This window comes from Lolium rigidum, chromosome 6 (assembly GCF_022539505.1).
Source record: "Lolium rigidum isolate FL_2022 chromosome 6, APGP_CSIRO_Lrig_0.1, whole genome shotgun sequence".
Classification (NCBI taxonomy): domain Eukaryota; kingdom Viridiplantae; phylum Streptophyta; class Magnoliopsida; order Poales; family Poaceae; genus Lolium; species Lolium rigidum.
In genome coordinates this window covers 87,972,447-87,995,711 of record NC_061513.1, presented here as the reverse complement: position 1 = coordinate 87,995,711, position 23,265 = coordinate 87,972,447, and the positions used below count along the sequence as shown (strand labels likewise).

General features: G+C 44.6%; 3 protein-coding genes and 1 non-coding gene across 4 annotated transcripts; 2 read left to right on the top strand and 2 right to left on the bottom strand.

Moving 5' to 3' along the window:
- The first annotated feature begins 5,524 nt into the window (after positions 1-5,524).
- On the top strand, positions 5,525-8,103 carry LOC124666856 (probable U3 small nucleolar RNA-associated protein 11). The gene is made up of 8 exons (XM_047204183.1): positions 5,525-5,596; positions 5,781-5,871; positions 6,121-6,212; positions 6,311-6,404; positions 6,513-6,592; positions 6,720-6,800; positions 7,281-7,380; positions 7,710-8,103. Exons 1-8 carry the CDS (start codon positions 5,541-5,543, stop codon positions 7,800-7,802), a joined length of 687 nt encoding a protein of 228 aa, XP_047060139.1. The 5' UTR covers positions 5,525-5,540; the 3' UTR covers positions 7,803-8,103.
- Positions 8,104-8,516: 413 nt separating this feature from the next.
- Positions 8,517-11,747, bottom strand: LOC124666855 (L-2-hydroxyglutarate dehydrogenase, mitochondrial). Its single transcript, XM_047204182.1, has 5 exons — positions 11,490-11,747; positions 10,536-10,817; positions 9,439-9,875; positions 8,909-9,068; positions 8,517-8,813 (listed from the first exon to the last, which is right to left on the bottom strand). The coding sequence occupies exons 1-5, from the start codon at positions 11,745-11,747 to the stop codon at positions 8,697-8,699; spliced, it is 1,254 nt and encodes a 417-aa protein (XP_047060138.1). The 3' UTR covers positions 8,517-8,696.
- Positions 11,748-12,977: 1,230 nt separating this feature from the next.
- LOC124666857 (leucine-rich repeat protein 1-like) lies at positions 12,978-17,176 on the bottom strand. The gene is made up of 6 exons (XM_047204184.1): positions 16,947-17,176; positions 16,280-16,351; positions 15,061-15,204; positions 14,409-14,480; positions 14,251-14,322; positions 12,978-13,294 (listed from the first exon to the last, which is right to left on the bottom strand). The coding sequence occupies exons 1-6, from the start codon at positions 17,159-17,161 to the stop codon at positions 13,225-13,227; spliced, it is 645 nt and encodes a 214-aa protein (XP_047060140.1). The 5' UTR covers positions 17,162-17,176; the 3' UTR covers positions 12,978-13,224.
- A 4,674-nt stretch (positions 17,177-21,850) lies between these two features.
- Positions 21,851-21,989, top strand: LOC124668790. Its single transcript, XR_006991873.1, has one exon. It is a non-coding gene; the product is annotated as a small nucleolar RNA Z247 (small nucleolar RNA).
- Positions 21,990-23,265: the final 1,276 nt, after the last annotated feature.

The window sequence follows — 23,265 nt, the reverse complement described above, 5'->3', positions numbered from 1 at the left end:
CCAGTAGCACATCAAATGCTTGATGAACCACTGGATCATAATACACAAGCAAAGCATATATCACTTCATCACCGAATAACACCGATAAGCCCACGAGTAATGCTCAATTGAGCATAATCATGAATTTGAGCACAATAAATAGCACACAATGGCTCTGGTACTTGCAAAATTGCAAGAATGATACACTGTCATCAGGCCAGGGCAACATAAATGACCACACTTGAGTGTCTGGTAAGAATAATAACATAAATAGAGGCACTAAGCATAAGAAGTATTGCACAGAGGCATGGCATGGCTGCACACAGCAGTAACATAAGCACTGGCATGGCCATTGCAACAATGGCCAAGGCCAGTAGGGCCCAGTCGCATGAACAGCATAGCAGCAGCAGCACAGCAAATAGCACAGCAACAACACAACAGCATACGCTTGCACATCAAGCATGGCATGGCAGCAGAGCATAGGCACGGCATGCCTCTCCTCGAAGAGGAGCAGCCATGGCCAGAGCTAGAGGAGGAGGAAGAAGAACATGCACAGGAGGGATAAGGAAAGGAGGCGCACATACCCGGGGTCGAGCAGATGGCAGACACAGCCATGGCGGCCACGGCGGCACATGCCAGGGCGCGGCGGCGCCAGGCCAAGCCAAGCCATGGCGGCGCCACAGCACCAACTGCAGCACGGCGGCAAAGCCACGGAGGCGTCATCACGCCTGGAGTTCTGGGAGCAGCGGGATCGCGCGGATCCCGTAACCCAAGCACCAGAGGGGGTCGGGGATGAGCGCAGCAGGTCGCTCGCATCAAATCGACGCGGATGAGGTTGACCGCCGTCGTGAGGCGTGTCGATTGCGCACCATGGCGAGGGCCAAGTCCGGCGGAGCTCGCCGGAATCGAGTGGCGACGGCGGAGCCGACGCGGATCGCCAGAGTGGGGATTAGAGTTAGGGTTTCACACGCGCGCGCGAGAGAGAGAGAGGAGTGAGGCTGGTCGAGCTGAACCAGGTGGGTCGGTTCGACCTAACCCCACTGGGTTACACCGACAGGTGGGCCCAGGGGTAATTTGGTCATTTCCAAATTCATATAAAAACACAAACTTTGACCAAACTCTATAAAATCATTATAGCTCTAAAAAAATAATTAAAAATAAGAAAACCACTCAGTATAAAAAACTCTTTCATAATAAAATATGAAATGGAATTTTTGAAGTTAAACAAGAATAAGTTCAAATTTGATGATTTAAATAATCATTTAAATCACACATTTTATTTTCAATAATGAAAATAAGTCCATAAATTCTTTTGGACTCTAAAAACACCTTGACAACATTTCAAGGTTATATTTTGACCTAAATAGAGTATCCCTAAATCATTCTTAGTATTAACCTCTCACATGAAATGATAAAGACATCGGGAGGGGGGAACAACCCTAAAAGCTGAATCATGCATGCATAATTGCTTCTTTAACCATTGCCCTTATCGGACAATGATGCTATTTTTCAGCAACAGAGGACAAGGGTCAGTCCACACCATCCAACTGCAACACTTTACAGTATTCAGGCAAGTTCATCGCTTGCTCATGCCATTTGAGTATTTTTATCAAATTACTTGCGAAGTACTATGTTTATCACTATTGCATAAAAAGCAAAACCACTATTTTCATAACTATGAATATGACTAGGTGGTGAGCAATGGAACCATGGATTGTGTTGATATGGTGGAGGTTCCATTGCAAGGGTTTATATCCATCTAGGATTAAACAACAAATGTCGTCCAGTGATTCTTGTGCCGTAATACCCGTGTTAACCATAAGATCTGGAGTGGGACGGACTAGTCAATCATATTTCCACCTCTTGTACATCAACGGATGCGCTTACCGTAGTAGTTGTATCTTGCGAGAACAACCGGAGGGTGGGGATCCCATTCTAATTCCCCACGGTAATGCGGTCTATGAGGGGTTGCATCTACCGGCGAAGGAGTTTATGGTAGAGCCCAGAACTGTTGTCGCGGTCGGGGTCCATCCTTAATTGGTGTAAGAGGACCGGCGAGGACCCAGGGTCGGGGATTGCAAGAAAGGGTGGGTGTGCGAGGTAGCGGAGGAATATAATTGACTAGGACCTTATACCGGGCCTCACACCATTGGAAGTGTGGACGGGAAAGCTGCCCGGTTGGCACCAAGGTTAAGATCTCTTATGGGTAAAGCAACACACCTCTGCAGAGTGTAACGAATCGTGACCTGATCCTCCTCGTTCCGGGTTTTGGAACTGCGAACGCTGCCGGAAAGGAACTCCATGAAGTTCTAGTAAACCGGTGAAGGCCGACGGACATAGTTCTTTTGAATAAAAGCAACCTTTTGAAGAAATGATTATGAAAACTCTGCATTGGTATTAGACTTTCTGGTCTAATACCGTAGCTAGTGCATTAAACACCTCTTTCCTATAATGAACTTGTTGAGTACGCTCGTACTCATACCACTCTTAAATCCCCTGCTTAGACTGTCTGAATCGACTGGAGGAGGACAACGACGACCCTGAAGGAGCCAAAGTCATCGGCTATGAAGAACCAGACCTCTCAGGAGGCATCGAAGGAATAGACTACCTCATAGTCTATGGAACCGGGGAGGGTTCCGGAGGAGAACAAGCTTAGACCTATCGAGTAGTAGTAGTATCCGAGCAGTACGAACTCTTAGTATTTAACTGCTAAGAGAATAAAATGTATAACCTAGTTAGACTTCTATGTTGTAAGTTAAGTTGGGTTCGCCTCGAACCCAGGAGTATCCCTCTTAGGACCCAAGAGGAGCTCCGAGATGATATGTACATGTTGCTTGTAATAATAAGTGAATGAGTTATGGACCTGCTATGTTCTGTTGTACTACTCTGAGGGATGTAATATTTGCGGATTGGTACTTCGTGAATGTTATATCAACGACTGGCATACTACAACATGCAGTGGTATGCAGGGTCACCACAACTTCCCTTTTGGTGGAAAGGCTCGAGGATTATATGGCGAGGCCTTCACGGCGTTTGGGGTGCTTTGGCTTCCACATCGGTCCAACGGAGAGTAGCATTCACGAAAGTGTGAACTTCAGGATACATTATCTTCTCCGCGTGCCTTAGTTGGTTCTATATCTGGGCTCTTTACTTATGCACTTTACTTTGTGATAGCTTTCGTACATAGTTTCTTGTCTTCCTTAGCATATGTTCTTTGTACACATAGGTGAACCCTAGTTATATATGTTTTGTGCTTGACAAATTAAACACTAGTTTTATTTCGCATTTATTCAAGCAATTATCGTCAAAAAAATTAAACCTCGTATTCACCCCACTAGACGACATCCATGTCCTTTCAATAGGCTCAAACCAGCCCCTCCCCCTATATCTCTCTCTCAAATTCCAAAGCCTAAACCCCTAGAAGCTTTGATTCTCCGGTGATTTCGTTTGTTTGACTTTAAAAATCTTCATCTATGTACATTTTTTCTCTCCATTCTAGATTTATATTGTCTAATTTGTGGGTATTATTCTTGCATCTTTTTTGAGAAACACAATAGAAACACAGACATTCACATACACGCGCATGCACTCACCCCTATAAACGCGCACGCACACATACCCTACCCCTTTGAGCACCTCCGGAAGACTGAGCCGACGGATCAGATATTGAAATTAACGAAGTCACCACAGACGCCTCGCTGTGACGGGAACGCCGCCTCCCACTGAAAGAATATTCCTCCTTTATGAGACACACAAATGTCAAACCTGATATTTGAACTCTGGTGGTCTTGGGTACAACTACCCTCCTAACCACCCAACATCGGGTTGGTTCTCACTATTCTTGCATTTTTGTATTTAATGAGTTCACAATTTTAAGATTCTCGTTGATTCTAGACATCATGATTCAAAATTAGGACGTGTATCTTTTGTATGTGTTAGGGCAAGTACAACGGTAGACGCTAAACTAGGTGCTTAGGCGAATAAAAAATACCACAAAATAGCATTTACATGCTAAGAGTCCTAACTCACAACGCTGGGCGCTATTTAGGGGCGCAAAACCATCCAGGTGCTAGCTGCCCCGCTGCCTCCCCGCTAGTTCACACAGGAAAAAGACAACTAAGCGCTCGCTGCAACCTTTTGCGTCGACGCTGAGTCTGAAGCTGGGATTTCAAAATTTATCCGTCATTTGGCCGGGATATCAATCCTGGCGCCCATCTTAGCGCCCCACGCTGTAGATGCCCTTATAGGAACACTTTACACAAATAATTTTTATAAAATTTGTCGGTTTCTATCTTTTTTTTAAAGCAAATTGTCGGTTTCTATCTGAAAACTAGAGTTCCAACCGAAAGTAAAAGAAAAGAACAAAGAAAGAGGAACTCTACTACCCGGCGGCGCCGCACGGAAGCAAGACCTGTGCGGCGGTTCTTTGCACTGCATGCATGTAGTGACATATACGGTGACGTCACTTAGAATCCCATTAACGACTAAACTAAAAAAGCTTTATCTATCAAACCGCTAATCCGATTGAAAATTTGTTTTCGCCGTTGGCTTAGTTATGACAAGATCTTTAAAACTAGATCCCATGTTGGTATGTTTTGAGAAATTTTTTTTTCATTAGTAATTGCCAGATTGTTATCACTCACCTACCAGATTATTCACTACTTAGTTGTGTGATTGTAAATAACTAGATTGATAGGCTTATGTATGTTACTACACATCAATGTAAATCTCCATGATAAATTTGTCTGGAATGATATCATCATTCAGGTCTTACAAACACGTGAATATACGTTCATTATTTGCATATATCACTGCAAACGTGTAAAATTTATCCAACAATTATGTACAATTATCGTAGTAATTATTGGTTGCTAATCTGGAAACCATATTGCTATAACCTAGAAAATGGTGTGATGAAAAACAACAACATCGCACCCTGCAATGTCTTAAAAACATGGGAAAACTTATCTGGTTACCATGTATAATTATTATGGTAGTTGTTCCATATTAATCTGGCAACTAGTACGACGAAAAAAAAAGTCATCAAAATATAGCAGCGAGGGATCTAGTTTTGAATCTCTCGTCGATACGAACTTAACGGTATAAACAGATCGATAATCGGAATAACGATTTAGAAGATAAATCATTTTGAAAATTCAAATTTGGTAATTAATGCGATGATGTCACCTAGCTGCTGCATGCATGCATGTGCTCCCGCCGCACAAGAAGATTAATGGTGCGGCGCTTTCATTTAGATTTTTCCAAGAAAGAGAGCAAGCTGTCTTTTTTAGAAACTGGGATTGAGCAGGTGGCCCATTTCAAGCGTTATTTCTCTCTAAATGAAATGAAATCCTGTTCTGGCGTTCGGGCCGTGCCACACAAAATGTCCGGTCGGAGCCCAACAGGAACGGGCCGGTCTGAACCTGACCAGCGAACGAGGCCTCGACCCTGTCTTGCATCATAACGAAACCCAAACCCTGAACCCTAGCTTGGTCTCCTTCTCTTCTCCCGGCCACCGCCAGCCCTCCTCCTCGCCGCGCCGCGAGGACAGCCGGAGCAAGATGTCGTCGCTGCGGAACGCCATCTCGAGGCGGGCTCACAAGGAGCGCGCGCAGCCGTAAGTTCCACCTCCTCCTCCTCCTCCACCTGCGCGATTCCTCCCCGCATCCGCTCGCATCTCCCGACGGCTCTACCGCTGCCGGAGTTTTGGTGCCCTTCCACGGCGGCTCCCCTATCGGAGCCGCCTCGCGTCTGCTGTGGTCAATTTGGGACTGAGTCTGGAATTCGGGTGGGTTTTGCAGGGACGCGAGGAAGAAGTTTGGGCTTCTAGAGAAGAAAAAGGACTATGTTATCCGCGCCAAGGCCTTCCACCAGAGGGAGGATCTCATCAGGGTATTGTTTCTCTTCCACTTCCGTGCCTGCAGCTCACAAACTTGGGAAACAGGATATGTTGTATCGAAGTTGAAACCTGTATTGTTATATCTACTATTTCTTTTGTTCACCAATGCGGTGTGCCCCTTTAGCTGCTCATTGTGGCTAAAAATTGTCTTAGGGTCTAGGAGGGCTCATGGGGAGTACATTCATGCGATGCCTATTGTAACCATCTTTAACCTATGGTCCTTGTTCTTTGGTTAATTGCAGAATCTAAGGGAGAAGGCGTCAAACAGGAACCCAGATGAGTTCAATTTCAAGATGGTCAACAGTATGACCGTGGATGGAGTCCATAGGCCCAAGTATGTGTAACATAGTTGCTCTGACAGCTCAATGTTTGGTGTATTCTAGTATGTTTTAAGTTGGATTATCAATTTTATCATCTACCTTTTATTATTAGGCCTGAAACAAATAAGTACACTGAAGAAGAACTTATGCTGTTGAAACATAAAGACATGGGATACATCCTTCAGGCCATTCAGAGTGAAAAGAAGGTTTGTTGTGGTGACTTTAAAATGTTCAAAACAAATCAGTACTTTGTTTGTGGTAGCTAAATAAATTCTACTATATTCTACTCCAATTTGAATGTCACTCTCTTGTAGAAAATTGAACGATTAAGCTCAACGCTTCATGAACTGGATAACAAGCGTGCAAACAAGCATGTATACTTTGCGGAAGACAGGTATAATTTCTCTGTTCTTGCTGCTTTTACCGTTTGATCAATTGAATTGAATGAATGCGATTCTTTTAGAAATTACCAACCACCTAAGCTTTTGCCAGTATTGAGATAATTAACTTGTCCATTTCAGAGAAGAAGCCAAAGAAATACAATCTAGGGTAGAAAGCAGCAGCGCACCTGATTTTGGCAACATCCCTTCTCGTATAAAGAGGTAGTGTGCTATTATCTCTATGAATTTGGAACCCTTGTTATCTAATTACTATGTTATATCTGTGTCTACTATGATTAAAGTTATACTCCCTCTGTTTCATAATGCTTGTCGTGATTGTAGTTCAAATTTGAACTAAAACCACAACAAGAATTATTGAGCGGACTGAGTACTTGGAGAAATATAGTTTTCACTATCAGTTTTGTGAACGAATGTTGTGTCTGTTCTCTTTGGTCTTTTACCTCTCATCTGAAATACCTTCTACATGATTGAGAGTTTTGGGTGCTTTGGTGATTTGGTTTTTGCTATTTACGGTCGATGTCGGTGTGCATGCAATTGTAATCAGAAAGTTGCTCAATGGTAATGTCTTGTATACAAGACGGGATTATGTGTTTCTCCAGTTCAAAGCATTATTTTGATTCTTGTGCATTTTATGCATCAGTTGCTTCCTGATAAACTTATATCCCATTAAAATCTTTGTAGGAAAACAGCTTCCTCCTACAAGGAGTTAGAAGGCAGGAAACTAAGGGCTCAAAAGCTTGAGAAATTGTACGCAGACATGGCCTTGCAAAAAGAACTAAAGGTTTGCTTTCTCTGACGACTAAGAATATATATTTTGCTTGGGTGAAGTCTACAAATTATCTTGGTGACCATACCATGAAATGTTATTTTGATTGTGAAATAATGTATAATTTACAATTCAGTGGAACCAGTTCATATTTTGTCAGCAACCGAAATCTCAAGCAGCCTAAATTCAAAATCTGTAAACGAACTGGCATATGAAATTTTGATTGTATCTGTCAGTAGTACTGGATAATCTGTTTCTTACATTTAGGAATTAGGAGTTGGCTTGACTGAAAGTTTAAACTAGTAAGTATTTCATTTATACTGACTTATTTAATATTTGGGCAGAAACCTGGACGCAAGCGGAAACTCCGTGAAGAGGAGATTGAAAATCCAACATCGCAGCCTGTTTATAAGTGGCATGCACAAAGGAAGCGGTGAAATGGACCAAAGTTGGATAATTGGCAACAGATGAGCGAATGATCCTAAATTAGAAGCTGGCGCGCTTGGAGAGTTTCTCTCCACTTCAGAAGCACATTCCTGTGACTTTGCCCTTGCCCCTTCACCGCCCTGCCGATTCTGCCCCATATATTATAGCCTTTACTTGGTGATATTTGTGGATCCAATGTCGGAGATCATGTGCTGCTATTAGCCTAGTATTACTGTATAAACATTTCTTGAAATGTTTGTTAGCCAGAATCATTATGTAAGAGCAATTTGATGGATAAGTGCAATTCATGTCTCCGTATGCTGTGTAAAAGTGTTTGTGATTTACCTTAGGAACCAAAATCATTCACAACTCAGTAACTTACAAAGTGTTTGTGATTTACCTTCAGAACCTAAATCATTCACAACTCAGTAACTTACATTTCACGATTAGAAAGCAGAGACAAATGTTAAGAGTTCCTTTGCATTTGCACTAAGAAATGTACACTACCACTGTGTTTTGCATTCAATTGTAGCCTTCAATTTTTTTATCAAAGGGTCCAAACGAGATCTACTAATGTATTTTGCTCTCTGAGTTACAAGTAGATACGGCAGAGGATCCTCTTCCTCATAACCTATGCCAGTCAGGATTGCCTGTTTATGATTTAATCCAACCACCCACTTATCTATGCATCAACCTTACAATTGACATTCCATTTATTTAAACACCTTTACAAGCTGCATCCTTTTCTCCCTGAAAGAAGGAAGTAAACAACTAAATACAGAAGGGTAAACCCCAATATCTGGTTCACAAATTCATCGTAAGCAATGTGATTCACGAGAGCCTCCAGACACCTTAGATTCACCCTGCTGCATCCCCTGGTTCATGAGTCAGCAATTGTTTGAGAATCAAGTGCTGTTATACCTTGAAACAATGTATTCTGCAATGGCCAAGCTTGACGTCAAACCAGGGGATTCTATTCCAAACAAGTGAACCAACCCAGGAATACCGTGGACATCCTCCCCCTGCGGTAGTTCAAGTGTTCAGCTTCACAGGTTTATGGATTACTTGGTGAAAAATAAACTTTGAAGGAATAAAAAGTATGTTCTCAGATAACAACCTGAATAACAAAATCTGAAGGACGCTGTCCAGGGCCAGAAAGCTTTGGTCGGATCCCCGAATAACCAGGCTCCAAAGATCCATCCTTGAGATTTGGAAAATACTTCCTTATCACAGAGTAAAATCCAGAACATCGGGTGGGGTTTACCGAGTAATCAAACCTGATGTACATAGATGCTAAAAGTTGTAAAACATCTTCCGCATAAGAAAAAACTATTATCAGTCTAACCAGTAAAATTTAGGCAACAAGTGTAATGAATTTATTTCCAAATGTTGAACGCCATAAGAATGATTAGGTATCTGTCTAATCCATTGATTTCAGTGATGTTTATGACCAGTAAGGGAAATCTTGCTACCATGCACAAAAACTGTAGTTTAGCACATCGAGCTACACTTTCATGCAAAAACACAAGGTCAACTATGTGCATCATCCAGATATTTAACACTTCCACAGTCTAAAATTTCAATTTACTGAAAAGGATCAGGATATATACAAGTAAACTGAACAAGCAAGTACATGGAATGGCTTACCTATTCAGGAAACATGAGATGTCGTCCATTCCACCATCTAACCATTCAACATCTGGTCCAAATCTAACAAGGCCATTCAAGTCTAGTGTGACATGGACCCCTATGCCACCATCCTCTGGTAGAGGGTATATTAAGTGGCTGAAAGGACTCTTGGTTTGCGAGAGGGTGAAGTAGCATCCACGGGCATAATAAGCAGGGGGCACAAATGCTTGATCAAGGCCATGCAATTTTTTGGCAAGTGGAACTGCACTCAAACCTGCTGAGTTTATCAGAAGTTTCGGAAGCAAAACAATCTGTGGTGGTACAGGAGATCCTACAGAATGGTTCTCCAGCTCTTTGCTTTCAGAAATATGAAGCTCGATCCCTTCATCTCCAACATGCCCACTGGTAACTGCTGTATTATATGATATCGTTGCTCCTAAGTTTTCAGCATCAGCCTGCATCAGGAGAAACAAGAATAAAATGACAGTACGAGCTGATCTAGGGTTCTGCTTTATGAACTAACAGAAACATGGCTGTCAGTTGGACATGCAGAAGAACAAAATAGCTTATTATGGTAACCAAAATTGTGTAGAGGGAAGCCCCATGAAGGAAACATGTCCAGATAGTTTAGCTGAAACTCTCCAAACATGGCATGACAGGGAGCTCTTTTGAGCAGAGAAAAAAGGGAGCAAATACATTATTTTAATCCCTTGTTAACTAACTATTTAAAAAATACTTCAACTAAGGTGCTCTCCATAAAAAGATAGTTACATATGCACATATTATAATTTATTTTAGTTACATATGCAATTTTCATCCTTAGAAATGAACCTTTCAAAGCAGTAAATTTCTTATAATGAAACATATCAGGGAATTCTTTTGTGGAGAAAAAAAGGGAAGGAAGTACATTTTTTATCCTGTGTTAACTAACTTCAATAAAAATAATTCAATCGTGCGAATGCTCTCTACGCAAAATTATTTCAACTACAAATGCACTTTTCATTATTAGAAAATGGACCTTTAAAAGCAATAATTTCTTATGAAGTAACAGGCCAAGATAAACTATAGAAAGACAAAAATGCAATCAAGGATAAATTAAAAATATGGTGAATTACCAAAAGGGAGAACATGAATGAATGGGAGTCAACGATCCCAGTACTAGGTGATAGTAAAGCTTTCAGACAACGGAGTTCAGGTTCCATCTCCATAGCCTGAGAGCCCTCCATCATCTGAAGATCATCCACCCCATTGCCCTTAGCGCTCTCGAGGAGCATGTCCAGCTTTGCAGTCTCTGCAGCACCAGTAGCAACAATAAGTTTGCCGAGCCGTTTATGGGGGATTTCTCGTTCTGCACAGTACTTGTAGAGCATTTCCTTTCCTCTTACACAAAGACTAGCCTACAAAAAGCATTTCATAGGGCGAATCAATAACATACAAATGCTATAGGATTCTGCAGAAGCTTTCATTTCTATTTGACATAACATGAATTTTTTTGTCTAATTTCAGCATGACAAGAAATGATTTCAGCGTAGGACAGGAAAAAAAGGATGGACAGAATGGGCAAATGAAGTACTCCCTCCAATTCATATTAATTGACTTCAATATAGATGTATCTAGAACTGAAATATGTCTAGATACATTCATATTAGAGTCAATTAATATGAACCGGAGGGAGTAATAAACTACTCTATAAATCTTCAGGTGCATAAGAGAGAGCGCAGAAGTAGCAACGATAATATTGCTACTGCAATGTGCAAAACTGAAAACAACAAAAATCAGGGACGAAGTTTACCATGTCACTTAGTTATATTGTTCAATTACACCTTACTTGCACCGGAGTAATAAAGTTTGTGCAATCTAAAATTCCATGCACAGAGCCTGGAATGCGAAATTGCTAATGTCAACTATCCAACGCGGTGACAGGTGAAAACTGACTGAAATATCACAAGAATCAAGAATCACTTAAGATTGCAATCATGCACAACTTCCCACCCTGTGCCAAGTTTCCTTCTGAAATAGAGCAGCTGCCAGCTAGAAATTTAGAATCCTTGGGCATGAATGGGGCGCACCTTAAGGCTGCGGGGAGGGTAGTAGATGCCGGCGTGGATGACCTCGCTGTTGCGGGAGCTGGTTCCGGTGCCGAAACTAGATGCTGACTCGACAACCAGCACCTCGCGCCCGGCCATGGCCAGCGCGCGCGCCACAGCGAGACCGACCGCGCCGGCCCCCACCACGACCGCATCCGCGGCCTCGCGGGGGGCTGCGGCGGTGAATTGGGCGAGACCTCGCCGGCGGCAGGCCGCCGAAAAGCGCCGCAGCAGAAGCATCTCGTCGGGAAGTGAGTTGGGGTCCAGCCTTGGTCCGGTGGCACCAGTGGCTCAGTGAGCCTAGCTCGATTGTGTTTGGCAGTTCACTAAAAAGAATGATTTTGTCTGACAGTTTCATTTCATGAACCAAATAATTGCACCTTGGTAAAAGTTTTGTTTTCAGGAAATCTTTCTTTTTGTTTCTTAGACGTGGGTTGATCATGTACTCCCTCCGTTTTAGTGTACCTCACATTCTAGGTTAAGTCAAAATCAAATTTTAAGTTCAACAAAAATATAGGAAAAATATCAACATTTAGTTTTAAAATAGAACGCTATTTCTCCGCTAATAGGGCCTATAGCATATCTAGAGGGTCCACGCTAAATTTTAGTAATTTTGCTTGTTGTGGCGTTATTTGTGAAATAACATGCTATATCGTGCTAAAACTAATAGCGTTAGCGCGCTATTTTTTCCAGGCAAGTTGCTATCACTTTTTGGTGGTGATGAATTGCAATCTGTTGGTTCCACTTCTAAATCAGAAGATAATATCGCTAATGCTAATAATTTTTAATAAACAATTTATACTATGTTGTTGCCTTGTGAAATGCTGATGTTAGTCTCATAAAATATTTGAGATCTACTTTTATATGTGGGTATGTATGATTCAGTCACTTTTGGACTATATATCCATTCGTTCTAGTAACATTATTTATTTTTGGCTATATTTAGTAATATTTTGAAAATGCTATTTAAAATATACCACGCTATTAACACGATGTAGCGTCCATAGCGTTTGAAGTAGGCTGCCGCTATTTCATTTAGCACGCTATTTTAAACCTTGACATTTATAATACCAAATGCATATAAATATAATTTATGATGATTCTAATACTACTCACTCTGTCTTATGGAAGTTATCTCAAATTTGTTAAAATTTGAATGAATCTACAAACTAGACACTATCTAGTACATACGTCCAGTTTTAGATGAATCTCAGATAAATTTCATAGGACGTCTTAAAATATGAGTACAAAGTTTAACTTTGCCCATGTCCAAAAAGACCGTTTTATGAAACTTATAGGCTCGTAAAATAACATTTACAGCCATCCTTTTATTTCAGTTAACTTTGGCATGTTAGATCGTCGCCATTAGTGTAGTGTGCCATCATTAGATCTACTTCAAGCCACTCCATCAGGTATCTACCAGCTAGATTCAATCCATGCATTATGCATATAGCACAAGCAAGCAGAAACTGCATAGTAGAGATGACAATACCATTTCAGTCACAACACATAAAGCAGTCTCATGATTTACTTCCACAGGCAGAAAGCATCGTTCTGCTACAACACACAACTTTCTTGCTGAGAGAAAGGCACAAATGGTAGCTATGTAGGGAGGTTTACAACGTGGCAAGTGCGGACCTAACAATCTATATCACCCGATCTTCGGTAACCTTGTACGCCCATTACTTTCTAGCATTCTTTTCCTTCATGTTGCCATCTAGCAGTTGGTATCATATACAGCCAGGCCTTGTAGTTCTGGACCTTCCAGGCGCGGGTTCTTCTCGAAGCTGCACATAAAAAGAATTCAGATGGGTCAACTGGCTCAACAAATGGAACACCATCGACACAATAGGGTACAGCATAAACTGGGAAGTAAACCACAACTCAAATGCATCATTATGGTCGGAGACTTCAAGTCCAAAACATTATAAGTTTATAACGACTTCCTCCGCTCCATAATTCTTGTCGCTGATTCGGATGTATATTCACAAAATATGTCTTCATACATCCAAATTTGCGCCAAAAATTATGGAACAGAGGTAGTATGTATTTCGCACAATATTTCTCTACAGAAAAATACAAAACAATGCCTAAAATACTATCCATGTCTTTTTTAACATAAAACATATATCGAAAAGAGAGGAAAGGAGCGCAAAAGAAAACACAAGGGAGACAAAGTAAGTGCTCGGAATGGGTCAACTAAAACTATGCTAGAATCAAGAGCACCACAATTGCGTACTTGGGACAATGTCCTTTCAGAATGATAAGATTCTACCCTTTCATACCAGAAATAGCGATTATCACCTCATTGTGGAAACAGACAACCAAAGTAATTTTACGGAGTGGCTGTTGCACTGTTCAAAGGAAACACCAGACACAATGTGCAACGATAGTGAACTGTGAGCCTGTGAGGGACTGACGATAAATTGTACTCCCTCCGTCCTAAAAAGGACATCGCAGATTTGTCCGTAGTGTCTAAATACATTCAAATTTAGACAAATCTCTGACATCTTTTTTTTGGACGGAGGGAGTATGTGATTTTAGAATACACATATTGGCCGGCCAAATTATCAGAGGTGTGATTAAATTTTCCTTTTAAAGTATTAATAAAAAAACACACATCCTAAAATTTAAAGGCAGATTCACTTCATTTATTTGAAGTTTTGATTAGTTTAAAACTTGCAGTGTGAGTAAATATCTTCGTATCACAGTACTCCTACATTAAAAGGTCAATTAAACTTACTTGCTGAGAGGAATATGCTCAAATGGTCCAGTGGTTGGAATTGTTCCACACAGATCATTACCAGAAACATCACTGAAGAACAATGAAGTCAAAATTATCACATGGGATATTAGCATGGAGCAAATTACACTCATCAATTGAAATTAAATTGTACTTACACAACTTTGAGACTAGATATTCCAGCCAGCTCCCTTGGAATTGGCCCGGTCAAACGATTGCCATTGAGCCGCCTATGAAAGCACAACCATGTGTTAATAGATATGATGCTGTGGACATAACTTAGAAGTTCACAATCCTTAGTGAAGGTGAATGATCAAACAAGTCACAGGTGCACAAAGTAGGTCTCATATACAGAGCTTTACATCTGTGGAGAGCAACTACGTCACAGTCTACTTATGTCGGCTTATCTTCTTTTTGGCCTATCTCGGTTGTTTGTCAGCCTACGTTTGGTGACTTTTAATAAACTATAATGTGATATTTATACATAGCAATTATGTCACACTCTACTTATGTTGGCTTATCTTCTTTTTGGCATATCCTGGGCTTTGGTTAGGGCCCTATGCTTGGTAACTTGTGATAAACTATCCAATAAGTTAGGCCATATGCATCTATGATGAGTAGACGGTGGTAAGAAAAACTTCCATTATCTAAAATAAAACTGTAGATAGCAATTACGGACGGGTAACCTAGTACAGCCCAACGCCATTTGAACACATAATATTCATCTTTAACAGCAACAAATCCACATTCAAGTGCTAATATGTGATAACTATTTCGTATGTAGAGAACAGTTGAAGAACATAAACTTACAAGAATACAAGGGATTTCAACTTCCCAAGTGCAGGAGGAATAGTCCCCGAAACGTTGTTCTTGTACAAGTCCAAGCTTATTAGGTTCTTCAAATCACCAAGTTCTGATGGGATCGTTCCTTCAATATTATTTTTGTAGAGTTCCCTGTTTTAACAATAATAGTCAATACAACTGCATTGCATTGAAATGACTAAATTAAACGAACAGTACACATTGAACATATATGAAACGAAAACCTTGAATACATCAGGCCTACATATCATGCAAATAAATTCCAAGGAAATAAAGCATAAAAAAGTGCACCGCGGGGAGAAATGGAACTAGATCCTACATATCTCTTCAACATAGGTTTACATGTATTAGTTACTTAAACAACATCCTGAACAGGTTATAAGAGGACACGGAAAAAAGACAGAAATTAGTATCCTATCTACATACTCAACCTATGGTGCCATAGATTGGTTGTATAATAGAAGCCATGAACTTTTGTCCCAGAATATCTTTAGAATTTTTTGTCATCAGACCAGGTAAATCCATGTCCACACAATCAATGTTTTCTTTCAAGTTCATATCTACCTGCTACCGACTCAAGAGATCTGTCAGCTTCAGTACCATAACTTGTAGTACAGTGAAGCAACCATATCACATAATACAGCCTAAAATATAAGATTTAACACATTGAAATTTATAGTACTCCCCCCCGGCTCGATTTAATTGTCGCAGCCCAAACACTAAACTGTGTTACGTCCAGTTTACCTCCGCATCAATGAAATGGGGCCCAAGGGAGTGCAGGAATTGGAAGTTGAATAAATTTTTACCAGCAGATTGGAACATATTCTATTTCAGTTCATAGTCCTTAGAAAGAACCAAGACTAGTACAAATTGCATGCATGCAGGTTAAAACTATGTACCGTAGGAGATACAGTCCATCTATGGAGAAGCAAACATGATTGAATAAGTTGCAGGAGTCATACATCAGACCAAATAACGAATTAAGCAGGGATGGGGCTAAACTAATTTAATTACCAGATGCTATTATTGATGCTCAAAAATTGCACTGTATATGGGACACAGCAACTAACTTCAAGAAACATGGAAGTATTTTGCAAATGGTGGAATTTTATTTGCCAACAGAAGTAGAGCAAAAATAATATGAGCAGGTTTCAGCTTAATACTGAGAGCAGCTAGCAACAAGAACGAAACAACATGAGGAACTTACAGATATTGCAGATGCTCCAGTTTACCAAGCTCGGGCACCAGATGGCCAGATAAGTTCAAGTTACCAAGATCTCTGTAAGAGGGGGCATTTGAAGAAAACAGTCAGATGAAGACAGTCTTGTGAAACTTTGATCTCATATATAAATACAAGTGCATGTCCGTGGTTCTCATGCACCCAGCAACTTAATAATATGTAACTGCAACTGTTTTTTTTCTGTATCTCGAGGGTTATTGTTTGGACTACTCTGCAACACATGGTATGATTTGAGATTTGAGAGTTGAGACCCACGACTTCCATCTAGAATTAACTCCACTAACCAATGGTATGTTTAGCCTCCAAATGTAGTTTTCAATGTTTGGTCGCCTTTTGTACTTAATTTTTTTCTTATCAGTTTATTACTGGTCTGACTCTTGACTTGTATTCAGTTAAGACCATTTCCACGCTCTCTGGCTACCAAATCCTCGATTAGGATGATGTACATAACTCTAGTTTCTCCTGCCGCGAACAAACTACAGCTACGAATCAACACAGCCGCTGCAAAATCTCCTGCTCTCCAAGGCGACCCGATTCCCCGTCCACAGATTGCAGCCCTAACTCAAACCGAACGAAAGCCTAAATCGAAGAGCGAGCAATAGAGAGGGAGGGGAGGAAGAGAAGGGTGACGCACAGTCGCGTGACGCGGTTGTCGCGGTCGCAGGTGACGTGGAACCAGGTGCAGGGGTTGACGAGCGTGGGGTCCCAGCTCTGGAGCACGGCGCCGGGGTCCCTGAGGCTGCGGCGCAGCGCGGAGAGCGCGTCGCCCTCGGAGTTGGCCCCCGCGAGCGCGAGCAGGAGCGCCGCGACGAGGGCCAGGCCCAGGGCTCCCGCCGCCGGTGCCGCCATGGGAGATCGGCCGCCGGATCTGGGCGCGGCGCGGGGAGCGAGCAGCAGCAGGTGGAGAATGGGGAAAGGAAGAGGGTGAGCAGTGCAGAGCAGGCGCAGTGTATTTCCGTCGGTCGGCGCTCCACTTTTGTACTGCTGCTCGGCGTGTGGTGAGGGCATCTTGTCCGCGATCGGAAATGCGTGTAGCACCACCTCACCTTCAGCGGAGCAACACAAAATGATCGCCTCCGACGAAAACGCAAAACTGACCCAAATATGCGCCTCGGATGCGTCTCTGCGGATGCTGCGCGGACGTGCAAAATATCCGCTCGCGTTTGGTGGACGTTTCATCGGCCCGCTTGGCAGCGACCCAGCATCGATGCGTCTTCTCAAACACGCCAGCGATTGCCGTCGCTGCGTCGCTTCGGTAGCTTGCGCCATGTTAATGGCGATGCCTCGGCTGCCGAGCGGCCGCAGCCTACCTCCGCCAACCACGTTAACGACGACGCCACGCGTCCCGTGGCCACCGCATGCCTCCGGCCTATATGAAGGGGGCGCGCGTTCTTCTTCCTCTCATCCACTCCTCCAAAGAAACCCTAGCCGCCACAAAGCTCGACCTTAGCGCCGCCTAGGTGTTCCTGCGACGCAGCTAGGCCCGCGAGGAAGTCCATGGCCGGTCCTGGTGGCCGGCGAGACGGTCGAGGCTGCGGCCCTGGGCGCCCCCGGGGCCGGGGCAGGGGCCGCCGTGGTGGAGCAGCTACGGCCCCACGCTCGCCATCGCATGCGCCCTCCTCGTCTTCGCAGGAGGACCGCTGCTTCGAGTTCCACCTCCGCATCGACGATGACCCACTCGGCATCAAGCGGCTCCCGGACAAGTTCGCCGAGTTCGTCGATGGTGTCGAGCCGACGCATTTGCATCTACGGGAGGCCAGCTGGACCGTGGAGGTCTTATTCGACGGGCAGGGAAAGATGTACCTGCACACGGGGTGGGACAAGTTCGCCCGTGACCTCGCGCTCAAGCCCGGCTGCCAGCTCACCTTCCTCTACGAGGGGGACGGCGAGATGATCGTCAAGGTGTTCGACGACACAGCCTGCCGCAGGCACTACCACACCGGCGAATCCAGCTCGGACACCGATAGTTAGAACTTAGAGTGTTCTTTCTTTGCAGCGAATCTAGCTACGGGCAGACGAAGTCAGTAGTCGAGGTTTCTGGATGTTCGTCCTCGGTAGAACCAACAAGGGCACCATCTCCCGCTGGATTTTCCAGTTTGGGTGACTGGGTGTGCTCTCGAATGTTCTTTCTTGGCAGCGAACATACATAAATCAACACAACTGGTTTCCTCATTTTGCAATGTTTTATTTATGTCCATCATGGTTCAAACTATGTATTAGTTTATGTAAACCATGTTTCTAATTATATATTAGTTTGTGTAAAACCATGTTCCAATATATAATATTTAGAACTATATTTAAATAGAGAAGAGAAAAAATAAGAAAAATAAATGCGTCCCCCCGCTGGAGCCACCCCCAAACGCAAACGAACGCGTGGACAAAACGGTCATTTTAGCATCCGCGGCGCGACGCAAACGGACAATCGCGGACAATAAAATGCGTCGTGCCGCTGGAGATGTCGTGATAAAGTCGAGTGGGAGTAGTGGAGCGGCCGGGCCGACTTGGGTGGTGGGTTGGGTTGGGTTGGGCCACGCGCGCTGGAGTGGAAAACGAGTGAGTTGGTTGACTTGAGTCAGCTCCTGGGTCGTCTAGGGTGTTGTGTGTCTGTCTTTTTTGCCTTTCCTTTTCCTACTCTCCTCCTAGGCTGCTATAGGTATGAATCTTGCTGATTTCAGATAAAGACTGTACAACTGATTGGCCGGAACTGAGCTTCTTCGGTAAGCTAGTTACTATCTAGACCCGTGATAAAGATGTTAATCAAAGAGGTAGAAGAGAGATTTAGCCCTAGTTGCTTTCATACTCTACGACAAGCTTTGTTTCACTCGGGTGATGCAGGGGTGAAAACGGCGCATCTCTTCGGCTCGTTAGGGTGTGTTTGGTGGGTCGGGGCTCCTCAGATATTCCCTCCTGATACAACATTTGGTTCTTTGTTAGATCGGGTCTTGCCCCAGCGCCCTACCCAACTGATACGAAAAAGGCCCCAACGCCCTGCCCACGAGCGAAGCTCTGCTCATCCCGGGCGAGCTCGCCCCGAAAACAGACCCCCGCCGGCTTCGGAAAAAATCTCCGCTCGTCCCACTCCAGAGCCGAACCGTCACCCCCACTCCCTTCCATCCCGAAGCCCCGAGCCGCACGCCCTCTCCTCCGCGTCGCCCAAAAAATCGCCGCCGCCGATAGCCAGCGAGGTCGCCGCCTCCCTCGCCTCCCCCGCTTCCCCGAGATGCCGCCGACGCCCTCAAGATCCCCCTGCTGCTCTCTACCTCCCGCGAGACCCTGCCGCTCCTCCGTCGATGCCCTCAAGACCAGATCAATCCGCAGCTCCGTCGATCCCTAGCAGCTCCGTCGATCTGCAGCTCCCTCCGGCGATCCCTAGCAGCTCCGTCGATCGATCTGCCCGGGATGCTGGCCTTGAACGCCAGGTCCAAGAACGGCGCCGCGCAGAGGGCCCTCTGCTCGTCCATGGTCATCGTCGGGTACCGGAAGCGCACGACGGCCACGCGCGGCGGGAGCGCGCCCTTGCGCCAGCGCCGGACAACGGGCTTCTCCGGCTCGTCGAGCGCGAGCTCGTGCACGGCCAGGGACGACGGCCAGGGTCGCCTCTGAGCTCCGGTTGACATGCTGCTGGCGGACGTGAGCGGCGCCGGCGAACAGGGACCCGATTGCTTTTTTGTTTTTCTATGTAAGGACCCGATTGCTTTTTCCTTTTCTGTCCCAGGACCTCTTTGTAACAAAAAGTGGGAGAAAATCTCAGTCCAGTTTGTTTCACCAAACAACATCTCAGTCCATCTTGTTTCACCACATCCAGGCTAACAAACAAGGGATAAAATCTGAGCTGAGCTTGTATAATTGCAACATGTATGAGTGGTATGAGTGGAGATAGTGATTCTCTCTTGCCCCGATCTACCAAACACACCCTTAGTGTCTATAGTTATCGCTAGGTGGTCCAAGAGCATCCCTAATTGCGTCCCTTAAACAGCGTATATATCGTGCCTCTGACTAGAGGCATTCCTCGTATTGCAGATCTAGATTTTTTTTTCCAGTTATCTGCACTGTATGCAAATAATCTAGTAAAGTTTAAAATACTTAAATAAATAGCTTACCACACAAATAAATAGCTTTACCAACACGTAAAATTGAAACAAAATAAATAGTCCATCCAATTCAAATAAAATCCAATGACCTATCCTTTGAGCCTCTGCAGATGCTCAATGACCATTTTGCAGTTGCGTATTAGTGAATGTGTCAACGGTTTTCGCATGCATGGCGAGAAAATGAGCAAACGCTACGAAATAGACTGCGTAGAGCATGGCATGACCCTCCATTCTTTTTCTTGGCTTCGATTTCTTACTTCCACACTTTTGAACCTCCATGGTTGGGAGTGGCGTTCTCTTCCACTTGTAATTGTTCAGGAGCGGCGAGAATCATGAAGTGCTCCTCTTCGTTAGTCTTGGCGTCCTACCCCCATGAACATATTCATCATCATCTCGCCGTCGCTATCCATAATCTATAATCAAACAAAACAAGGGAGATCAATGAACTGAACGGCGGTGGGAGAGGAACAATGCGTCATAAGCCTACGGCCGAACACCTTGCGAGCAAGGCGAGCGAGTGAGGTTGTCGCACTGCATGGAGAGGACGAACATGGAAGCGAGGGAGAGGTGACATGCGAGGCACGGTCGGCATAGCGATAGAGCTGGTCGACGAGGCAATTTGGCAGTTGGAATGGGGCTAGGTAACTGGCGTGTGAAAACCGACTGTCGGCATCCGATGTGGTGCTCAGTGTTAAACGAGTTGTTCTAGAAGAGTAGATTGCAACCGTATGTAGATATATCTTGCCTTGTACTCCACGATAGTTAGAGATAGATACCGGATTAGTTAGATTGAATCTGGTGCTAACGATCTTGTAATCTGTTGAGATGTTGTAGCCATTGAGGCATATATAAGGAAAGCCATCGGCACCCATTGGCGTACGCCGAAAACCAATCTCTCGTAAACTTTTACATGGTATCAGAGCGAACTTCCTCCATGATGTCTAGCTCCTCCTCATCCTCGTTCTCCCCCATGCAGCTCTCGGCTCCGCAGGCTGGCGTCGTGACAGAGAAGCTCGGAGGGGATAACTTTCCTCTTTGGAAGGCGCAGGTGATGCCGCCGCTAAGGGAGCGCCAACTTGTTGGCTTCCTTGATGGCAGGGCGAAGAATCCGCCCCAGACTATCGACGTTGAGGTCGATCTCGAGAAGGGTGGCAAGGAGACTTAGGTGGTCTCCAATCCCGCGTATGCCGCGTGGGTGGCTCAGGACCAGCAGGTCCTCGGCTTCCTCCTCTCCTCGCTGACGAGGGGAGTACTGATCCAAGTGTCGTCCCTGGAACACTCTGCCGAAGTGTGGGCGGCACTAATGGCGATGTATTCATCACAATCCCGGGCGCAGGTGATGCAGATCAGGATGCAGCTTGCAAGCGCCCAGAAGGGAGAAAAGCGGGTCTCCGAGTACTTCGCTCGGATGAGAAGCCTCGGCGATGCCATGGTGTCCGCCGGGAAGAAGATGGACGAGGACGATCTGACGGCGTACATCCTCGCCGGGCTGGATGCGGATTGGAATCCGCTCGTCACGTCGATGACCACCAGGGCCGATTCGGTCTCGCTCTCCGAGCACTACGCTCACCTCCTGAACTTTGAGACCCGCCTCGACATCCAGAACGGCGGGGCTCAGGGATCGGGTGGCCCGCTCAGCTTCGGTGGTCTGCAAGGACGAGGCGGCGGTACCTCCTCTATCAACCTTGCCTCCCGCGGTGGTGGCCGCTCAGGCTATCGTGGTGGCGGTCGCGGTGGCGGCCGCGGACGCGGCGTTGGCGGGCGCAGCAACTGCAACGGGGGCGGCAACTTCGCCAACAACTCTGGCCGCCCCAACAGCCAACAGCCTTTTGATGCCAATGGCAACCCACGCCCGCAGTGCCAGGTATGTGCCAAGTATGGACACACGGCGATCAAGTGCTGGAAGCGCTTCAACAAGGAGTACACCGACGGGGAGAAGCCGGCTGGATCATCTTCGGCGTACGGTGCCGACACCAATTGGTACCTGGACACTGGCGCGACCGATCATGTCACGGGCGAGCTAGAGAAGCTCACGGTCCGCGACAGGTACCACGGCCACGAGCAAATCCACACCGCGAGTGGAGCAGGTATGGATATCAATTATATAGGTCATTCTATTATTCCTACCCCTTGTGATAAACAACTTCACTTAAACAACATTCTTCATTCCCCTCAAGCCACAAAAAGTCTTGTTTCTGCCCATCGTTTAGCATATGATAATGATGCTTTTGTCGAAATTCATCCAAATTCCTTTTTTGTCAAGGAACAGGGCACGAGGAGAACCATTCTTCAAGGTAGAGGTCATGGTGGCCTTTATCCCTTCCCACCAAGTCTTCCCTCGTCATCAAAACAAGCTTTTGGAGTCAATAAACCATCGACCTCTCGGTGGCATAGGCGTTTAGGGCATCCTTCGTTTGAAGTTGTCTCAAGAGTCCTTAGGAATAATTATCTTCCTTCTTTCAAGGATGATTCAGAAAATTTTATTTGTGATGCTTGTCAAAAAGGGAAGAGTCATCAACTCCCTCATCCTAGGTCAAGTAGTGTCTCTAGTGCTCCTTTAGAGCTCATTTTTTCGGATGTGTGGGGTCCTGCTTGTGCTTCTGTTGGAGGCCACAAGTACTATGTAAGCTTCGTTGATGACTATAGCAAGTTTACTTGGATCTACCTTATTAAGAATAAGTCTGATGTTTTTGCTCGATTTCATGACTTCCAAAACCATGTTGAACGACTCTTTGACAAGAAGATCCTTGCTCTCCAATCTGATTGGGGAGGTGAATACCAAAAGTTAAACTCCTTTTTTCAGCGTATAGGCATCGAACATCATGTCTCTTGTCCACATGCCCATCAACAGAATGGGTCTGC

What these genes read in the sequence shown, in the direction of transcription:
- LOC124666856 (XM_047204183.1), top strand. Translation starts at nt 5,541, where the DNA reads ATGTCGTCGCTGCGGAACGCCATCTCGAGGCGGGCTCACAAGGAGCGC. An exon ending in GTATACTTTGCGGAAGACAG is followed by an intron (nt 6,593 to 6,719) that starts GTATAATTTCTC and finishes TGTCCATTTCAG; the next exon opens with AGAAGAAGCCAAAGAAATAC. An exon ending in CCTTGCAAAAAGAACTAAAG is followed by an intron (nt 7,381 to 7,709) that starts GTTTGCTTTCTC and finishes ATATTTGGGCAG; the next exon opens with AAACCTGGACGCAAGCGGAA.
- LOC124666855 (XM_047204182.1), bottom strand. Translation starts at nt 11,747, where the DNA reads ATGCTTCTGCTGCGGCGCTTTTCGGCGGCCTGCCGCCGGCGAGGTCTC. An exon ending in CATTCATGTTCTCCCTTTTG is followed by an intron (nt 9,876 to 10,535) that starts GTAATTCACCAT and finishes CTCCTGATGCAG; the next exon opens with GCTGATGCTGAAAACTTAGG. An exon ending in CTTCAGATTTTGTTATTCAG is followed by an intron (nt 8,814 to 8,908) that starts GTTGTTATCTGA and finishes GAACTACCGCAG; the next exon opens with GGGGAGGATGTCCACGGTAT.
- LOC124666857 (XM_047204184.1), bottom strand. Translation starts at nt 17,161, where the DNA reads ATGGCGGCACCGGCGGCGGGAGCCCTGGGCCTGGCCCTCGTCGCGGCG. An exon ending in TTGAAATCCCTTGTATTCTT is followed by an intron (nt 14,481 to 15,060) that starts GTAAGTTTATGT and finishes GTGCTTTCATAG; the next exon opens with GCGGCTCAATGGCAATCGTT. An exon ending in ATATCTAGTCTCAAAGTTGT is followed by an intron (nt 14,323 to 14,408) that starts GTAAGTACAATT and finishes ATTGTTCTTCAG; the next exon opens with TGATGTTTCTGGTAATGATC.